Here is a 9,044-nt window from a genome sequence, read left to right as displayed (position 1 = left end):
AGAACATACAAAGCTGAAATATAATTAGACGCTGTGTACGATGAAATTCATACTACTACTTACATACTGCTACCACATATATTAGCAGTTTTAAGAATAGTTTCAGGTCTTAAGATCGAACACGAAAGAGTTAAATAAATAGAAAAATGGGCGGTACAAAGAGTGAGAGGTTTGCCGACATCTCGCGTGATGTCAGTGACGTGGCCAGATTTTTTTTTCAGTGTATCAAAACAGAGTAAGCAAGGCGGAGAAGCTGTGTGCAAGAAGCAACATTGGTTCGTAGGATGTTGGTTTGGCTGCTTGCATAGAAGACATATTTTATAAGAACAGCGCTGTTCTGGTGGGTGAATTGTCAAGTTAACTTTTTTCGCTGTTATTTATTTTGTCAGCGACGGTAGAATAAAAGTTCAATCTTAACTGTAACTCTCTCTCTCATTGACGATTATACTAACTGATTTCTCCAAAAAGAAAACTGACCGATGGCAATCCAACAGTTCATTTACTGGATTGCGATCTTGATGCGTTATTCTTTTGGAGGAGTATGGGCAATGTAATAAAATTCCGACATCATCCAGATTTGCATGTTACTGAGCCGTTTGAACGCTACCCTTTTTTCGGAGAGAGGAGACTTAAGGCATAGTCATCACTGTCTGCTATAAAATGCGGATATGCATTTTGAATGCCTCCAAGTTTTGAGGCAGTGATCATGTTTACTGTACCTCCGCCAACTTAAACACTTGCACATGGGCGGTGAAGAGAGGGAGGGACAAGTCGGCTTGTGAAAATAATGCAGTTCTTTTAATGTCGTTTGCACTGTGATCGAGCCTAAGCTATAAAAATGCCATATCAACAGAAAATGTTACAGAAATATTTGTCGGAAGTTATCTTTAGTGTTAACAAGCGTCTACATTGGTTCTGAATTGAGAGAGAAGATGCAGAGAACAATTGTGTAATACTTTCAGAGCTCGTTTAAGCTAAAACATTTCAAAAGAAGCCAATTGCATGTAAGTATACTACCATATTCAAATTTGTAGTCTGTTCCTATATCAACAGGCCTATGTATAAAGAATCGATGCTTCGTATATTATTTATTTTTACTTTGATCTAAAATTAATACTCAGTTCATCATTTTTACATACACAGATACTCAAACCCAGTCATTCAAATCCAGGATGGGGCACAGCCAGTTCCAGTGTTCTCCAATTCTTTTGCCACCCTATCACACTTTACTGCGGTGTAAATGCAAGGCAAGCAACAATCGTACAGATATGGCTGACAGATCAAACTCGCTATCAGATTTTGGTGTTGTGAGAGACAGTAAAATATGTATAAAAAGATTTTAAAAAATGAAGCAAATGCTATGAATTAATAAAAGTAAAATACTTCAATGAACTGTGACTAAAGTATTTTCTTCTTTAAATATGGCACCAGTAACACTGTCACTTGTGCTGTGTACTGCTTCATTGATAAACAAGAAAATCTTGCAGTTTCCTATCATTAGTCAGCCTTTCAGATTTGTTAAACTAACAGACGAGCATTGGAATGGCTTCACAAGGAGGACTTCCTTTTTAATTCAGGTGCCAACTAATTTTATTATTTTCCATTTATATAATTTTTTTCTCTTACAGTCTGTTTTTATATTTTCTCTCTACCTTCTTAAACTGACTCCCACAAGTCAGCAACTGCAGTGTATAACATATTTTGATATACCTAATTTTATTTATTTTCTTTTTTTTAATTAATTTTATTTCAACAATTTATACAACAAAAGACGTCAAAATCAAACTAGAAAAAATAAAAAAAAAAAACACACACACCAGAAAGTTAGAACAAAGAGTAAACGCAACAAAACAGAATCCCCTCCCTAGAGGAAGAGAGGGGAACTAGAGCTTGGGCCAAAATAGTTACAAAAAAGAAAGGCAAAGAGCAAGACAAGTCTATGTGCTAGTAGTGTGGTAAAGACAATTACAATCAGTTTGTCCTTCTCCACTTTAAACCTGTCTGGAAATACTCTGATACTGTACCTAATTTTAAACAATTCAGCACACACAAAATTAAAACTGTATGACTTACGTAAAACTCAATAACATTTCTTACGTCTTAAGCTGAGGGAATACTGATAAATAATTGTAATCAATTGTAGCATTAAACCAGAGAAAAAAAAGAAAGTGTCAATTAAGCCTTTGCTAACTGAGACAACTACCTGTGCAAGATTTTTATGCATGTGGTGATCAGGGTAAATATAAAACACATTATAATCAGATTTGTAAACAGACTTACAGGCTGGATTCATTTGCTTATAATCTTTTCCATTTAAAGACATGTAGTTTTAAATTTTGTGCCTTCCCATAAAATGTAGAGCTATAGCTATTTAATGGTATTTTTGCTTGTTCTATGTTTCTGTGGTTGATGCAAGGGTTATTTTAACGTAAGATGATAGCTAAATATTCTAATCCAAATTAGGGATGAGTGGTTCTGAGTCTTTAGGCGACCAAAGTTCTTTACTGATACACTCCTACAAGTAGCCATGTTTAATACCTATAAGACTGCTCTTTCCTTTTTGGCCCCAAAAGATCCCTATTACAATGCACTGTAACTTTTAATGCATTCTGTTACCAATGGTTTGACATTGGAAAAGTTCAATGCAGTACATTTTGTAGGTAGTAACTTGTGAAGTTTTATATTCATATAGTAAGCATCTATCCTGCAGTTCCCCCATGACCCTAATTGCATGTGGTACAGTCTGGCTTATTCAACTAAAACAGAGTAAGGTTATGGTATATGAACACATTTTCAAAATGTTCTTTAGTAAAGTCAAATAAATTATATTATTTGGAGAGCAATATATGCAGAAGTGAAATGCATATGTTTGGAGCAGTTACCTCAATTACTTAATTTTAATGGAATTTAAGCTTTCACAATAATACAGCTAACCTCAATTTCAGGATGCAGTGTAGGTTAGGTAAAATTGAGTTTTAGGAGTTTGGTCTAACTCACTCTTTGGAGCAGTAAAAACATACCATGTAGACTCCAAAATGTGCCTAGCTAGGTTTCTGTTATGTGCCAAAAGCAATATTTTAGATTATACTTTATTTGTCCCCAAGAGGAAATTTAAATTTTACAGAAGCTCAAAAATACATATAATAAAAATAAAAGAACAACCCACCTAAACACACACGTTCTTGCTGTGGTAATAGAGACATGTTGCTGCCAGTGTGTGGCTTTTATGCCAAATTGTGCTATTTTTGAAAGCATTGTGTAGGAGAAAATTTTGATTTGGCTGTGTGTGGGTTCTTGTGCTGTTTTTAAAAGTCGGCCCAAAAGGCAAAATTCCATGGGACAAACTGCCACCACATCCCAAGGACAACAGCGGCAAAACTCCAAGAAGAATCTAACCTTGATATCTATAGCCCCAAAACTCCCTGTGGTTGTCAACAGTGTCATTCATTAGGCTGCCCCACAGCACCATTAGATAGATAGATAGATAGATACTTTATTAATCCTAAGGGGAAATTCACATACTCCAGCAGCAGCATACTGATAAAAAACAATATTAAATTAAAGAGTAATAAAAATGCAGGTGAAAACAAAAAAATAACTTAATAATAATAATATTAATGTTTACCCCCCGAGTGGAATTGAAGAGTCGCATAGTGTGGGGGAGGAACGATCTTCTCGTCTGTGAGTGGAGCAGGACAGTGACAGCAGTCTGTTGCTGAAGCTGCTCCTCTGCCTGGAAATGACACTGTTCAGTGGATGCAGTGGATTCTCCATCATTGACTGGAACCTGCTCAGCGCCCGTCGCTCCGCCACAGATTTTCAGGTTTTTGCAGGTTTTCAGCTGTTATTGGGCTAGAAATCTTTCCAGGACTTCTGCCTCACTCCCCTCCTAGTTTTAATTGCAGTACAATTGTCACTGCTACTGTTTTTATCATTAGTTATTTTTTTATATATTTACTACTTTTTGTTGCCATTTATTACTATCTATTAACATGTATTTATTAATTTATAGTCTTATTTTTTTATTTACTATTTATTTCAATTTGCCACTATTCATTTACTGTTTATTTATTAATTTAAAATATATTGTTTTATTTTATTTGTTTATTTCAATTTGTTACTATCTATTTATTTACTGTTTATTTATTAACTAGTCTTGCAGTTGTCCTGTGTTTATGTTTATATTACACTAAGATCTTGGGGATCATTATTTTGTGCCATAATAATTATGATAAAGCTGCTTGACTTGGAAAAAAATAACAGGGTTGTAAGTGGCAGTAAAATGAGGTCAGACATGCTCAGATTATACCACAGGCTTATATATATATATATATATATATATATATAGTGATTAATATTTGTATAGAGCAGGTCCAGCTTGTAGTATCAATGAGTGGAACACACTGGTATAAGTGTGTTTTCTTGTTTGACGTTGCCAGCATTCTGAGAATCATGTCTTATGCCGAGTCGGCCAGAATAATGACATGGACGAATTCAGTCAAAATTTCAATGTCTGTATCACTCATTTTGTATAATGCTCACTTTATATTTACTATTATTCATTATAGTCCTCCTCTTGCTTGTACAAAAATGAATATAAAATAAGGAGTTTTTGTATATATTTTCTGTAATAGATTAATGTCACCCCATTCAAAATCCAATTGTTAAAATAATAATGAGCAACATATACGCCATGTGGATAGTAGACTAACCAAACATAAACCACCCACCCCAGCTACTGTGTTCAGGTGCTTCAACCGCAGCCGATGTTATCAGGTGCATAAAATGAAGCACATAGCCATGCAGTCTCCATTGACAAACATTGGCAGAAGAATGGCATATTCATCCCGTGAACAGTGGCTGGTGACGGAGGGCGAGTGTTTACACAGCATTTGTGGTGATAAAGCGAGCTTAATATGCGTGTAAATCCTTGGCCATTTCTGGGCAATAAAAGGAAAAGATGAAAAGTGTCAACAGTCAATGCAGATTTGTTCAGCACAAATAACATAGAAAATAATGTAAAAATTATAAAATTGTGTAAAATTGTTCATATTCAGTATCTGGTTTTGATTATGCTTGTTTTTATCAGCCAAAAAACAAAACCAGATAGCAAACCATGTGGTGTAGTAAGCTTCCACTAACATTAAACTCGTATCCAAATCCGTTTAGCGATCGTGGCACAAAAGTAAAATCCGTAAGCGCTCCGTGCCATAATTACCAAAACTAAAACTGAAACTAATAGATATAAAAATAAAATAGAAATGTCTTTGTGAAATAAAAACTAAATCAAAACTAAAAATACACGATGAAGGAAAACTAAACTGAATTTCCATGTAAGGTCAGAAAAAATATTGAAATAAAAATGAATTTAAAAAGACAAAACTATAATAACCTAGGCTGTTAGATAAGTTAAGGCCAATTCATAACATGCAGAATTCAGCTGTATATCACCTGGCAGCTTCATGTGCTTGTTGCACAAGAAACACAGGTGAGTTACATCATTCTTTACATTTTTAATTTTAATGAATAGGTGGATCTCCAAATGAGATTAGTCATATGTGGGTGTCAGTGCCGTACACACCTGAGGCTAAAACTTGTAGTGGTTCATATGGTCTCTCTTTAGTATATTACATACTGGGCCACTGTCAGGGGTACTGTGTTATATCAGTGTCACATTGAAATGATTGGTGATCTGTGTCTGAGTGTTTCCATGTATCCTCTGAACAAACTGTGAACAGGCCTTGCTTTCATATATTGTGTTTGGCTTTGTTCATGCCAGGAGAACTTCATGCTGTGGATAAATTTGGCTTTAGTGCCTTTGGAAAGGCATGCTGTTTCTTGTATGCCTGCTCTCCATCATGCTGTTTTTTGCTGAAGTACATTGTTCAGTGTATGCATATAACTTTCAGGCTTATTTTTTATTAGGGAGATGGATTCATTTTATCTGTATATTTTTTGAATATACTTCAATTAAAGGATTATCCTATTTCATAATTTATTTTCTCTTGTACAGTACAGGCCAAAAGTTTGGACACACCTCCTCATTCAATGTGTTTTCTTTATTTTCATGACTGAAGGCATCAAAACTATGAATGAACATATGTGGAGTTATGTACTTAACAAAAAAAGGTGAAATAACATGTTTTATATTCTAGTTTCTTCAAAATAGCCACCCTTTGCTCTGATTACTGCTTTGCACACTCTTGGCATTCTCTCGATGAGCTTCAACAGGTAGTCACCTAAAATGGTTTTCACTTCACTGGTGTGCCTTATCAGGGTTATTTAGTGGAATTTCTTGCTTTATCAATGGGGTTGGGACCAGCAGTTGTGTTGTGCAGAAGTCAGGTTAGTTGGACGATCATTTATTTTTCAACAGGACAATGACCCCAAACACACCTCCAGGCTGTGTAAGGGCTATTTGACCAAGAAGGAGAGTGATGGAGTGCTGTAAATGGTCATGAAAATAAAGAAAACACATTGAATGAGGAGGTGTGTCCAAACTTTTGGCCTGTACTGTATGTATGTTATCAATTTTGAGAATACTATGCCTTATGTGAAATAGTACAGGATTACATTTTTTCTGTCCAAATTAAAAGTATAATATCTTAAATTCAAGTTTAAAATGAATTGTCACATGTATGTATGTATGGTTTAAAGAGAATGACTACATTTTATGACAGCTTTTACTAATAATGTCACATTTATATTATTTATTTTTGGGATGTTAGATTTACGAGGTAGCAGTAATAACCACTGTACTACCATTTGACCCTGTGTGGCGCTTGCACAGCATGGGCTTTCTTCATCAAGTTAAGTTTGCCTTCCCTGTCCCAAATTGATGCAAACTGGCTTGATTAGTGACTTTAAAGTGGCCCCAAAGGTGAGTGCAATTGTGGGTGCTTAAGTGAATTCTCTTTCATTTTTTTTTTGGTTCCTTGGATAGGTATGGGAATATCTGAAGCAGAAATAATATGTATGATATGCTACCTGTTGTAATGAAAAATAATTGCATTAGTATGTGTAAATCAAGACACATTCTAATGGATGTTGAACAGCAAACTTTAGGACTGCTTCAGAGATTCTTTGATCAGATCCTCTCCCCTACATTTAGGTCAACTGTCTGTTTGTTGTTTTTGGCGTTTATGATATACACCTTTTGTATGCATGATTCAGCATTAAAATCATATACTCGCATAAACTAGGACTGACTCCCCAACTCCAGCTTACAAGAGTGCCGAAAGGCTGATTTATGCAGAATTTAAAACCGACAAAGTAATGTAATCAACAAGTAAGTGGAAAAACATGATGCCTCATCAGAAAGTGCCTCCTTGCAATTATGAGTTGAAGCATTCACAGGATATTTTCCATTGATTAAGTAACATGGATTATCTATTAGTATTTGCAAACTGAATGGTTTTCACCATATTTTACTTGTGTTTGAAAATGTAATCATTTATTAGGAACATAGCAAGTTCACAATCTTAAGGTACCTCATGGCTATGTACTGTACATGTATGTAAACACAATAAATTTGAATACGTATTTGCATATATTTAAACATATCTTAAATGTGAAACATTCCGATATCAGTGGGTTGAATGGCCTACCGTAAACACAAAGGCTTATCTCACAAAGATCAAGTATGGGTCGTATACTGTATCTCAGTATCCCATGTCTTACTAGGATGAATATGGAGATACAGTACTTGAAATCCATTTCCACAACAAAAAAGGTATGGTGGATTGAGTCAAGAGTTTTTCTAGTTAAGTGTCACAGATTGACATTTTTGCCTATAGTGGTGTGCTTTGGATTGTAATTTCAGTTACATAAAAAGTGGGTAATGTTCAAATTATCATGTAATTAAATAACAGTACTTTTTATTGGAGTACTTGCAGTATTTCTTGAAAAACCAAAAAATCTCAAGATGATCATAATCCAAGTATCAAGATAGTGTATCATATATGATCCCTAGCAATTCCTATCTCCTGTCTAGGGCTCTTTTCTCCCTAGCACTGCTAGGATAGACTGCGGCCTCTTGGCAACGTTGAATTAAAATTTGTCGTTTTGAGAATACTGTACAGTATTACTATTACACACTAAAAACCGATGTAAGCCTCTTTCACTGATAGCAGTTGTAACCAGTAATTATCATTATTTTTTCAATTATGCTGTTAACCTGGGTAGATATTGTTCAGTGGACAGTCCAGAGTATCTTTGCAAAGCATAAATAAAGAATTAATGGACAATATATTTTTAGATTTAACATTTTTAATCTTTAATTGATTTTCTTTCACCTGTCAGTACAGTAATTTTTGTTTGATTGGAAACAAAACACTATAAACAAATATATACCTGTATCATTTGTCTTTTGAAACCTTTGACTATTGCATGACCTCCTTCGCACCCCTGTTTTGAATTTCTTCTGTTTATTTAGATGGCTTTACTCTGCTTAATTGAATCATCCTCACCCAGGTATTCCCTTCCAGTCAAGCCAGATAATTTCACACAATGTGAATTTTTGTATTATATGTTCCAAAAGGGTAGTTGCAAGTTCAACTGCAATGTGTAAGGGGCATAAAATCACGGCTGAAGACTGATTACAGGTGTTATACACATAATTCATAAACATTACGAAGGTTAATCAAATTGAAACATCATTAGTATGGTGTGGTTTAACAAAATGTAGACTGTGTATACCATTTTTTTTGTAATGTATGTATTTTCATGTGCATTTCATTGTTTTGCCTTTCATGTACTATTCAACAACATAGAGGTACATCATGGCAGAAGGAGGGTTTGACCCTTGTGAATGCATCTGTTCTCATGATAATGCTATGAGAAGATTAATTAATTTGGTAAGTAACTCATCAATAAATAAATCTTGTATTATTATGAAGGATTGGATACAGTATGCTTCCAACTGTTTGATTTAGTTTGATTTGATGAGTTATATATGAATGTATGCATAGTTGTGAGAAAAAGATATATAAAAAGTATCAGTTCACTGACACGTGAGCTACAGTTTAACAGATGCCATTGATTCA

The 9,044-nt window shown here is 34.6% G+C and overlaps 1 protein-coding gene across 1 annotated transcript in view; it reads left to right on the top strand.

Annotated features, from left to right (window-relative positions):
- The first annotated feature begins 210 nt into the window (after window positions 1–210).
- The window catches only part of smim14 (small integral membrane protein 14), a 32,854-nt gene continuing 24,020 nt past the window's right edge, over window positions 211–9,044 (top strand). The window contains exons 1-2 of the mRNA XM_039751313.1: window positions 211–340; window positions 8,772–8,855. Of these exons, the coding sequence (XP_039607247.1) occupies window positions 8,781–8,855 (75 nt within the window). The 5' untranslated portion in view covers window positions 211–340; window positions 8,772–8,780. The remainder of the gene's footprint in view (window positions 341–8,771; window positions 8,856–9,044) is intronic.

This window comes from Polypterus senegalus, chromosome 4, assembly GCF_016835505.1.
Source record: "Polypterus senegalus isolate Bchr_013 chromosome 4, ASM1683550v1, whole genome shotgun sequence".
NCBI lineage: Eukaryota > Metazoa > Chordata > Cladistia > Polypteriformes > Polypteridae > Polypterus > Polypterus senegalus.
The sequence above is the reverse complement of the archived record's forward strand: the minus strand, read 5'-3'. Positions and strand labels throughout refer to the sequence as shown.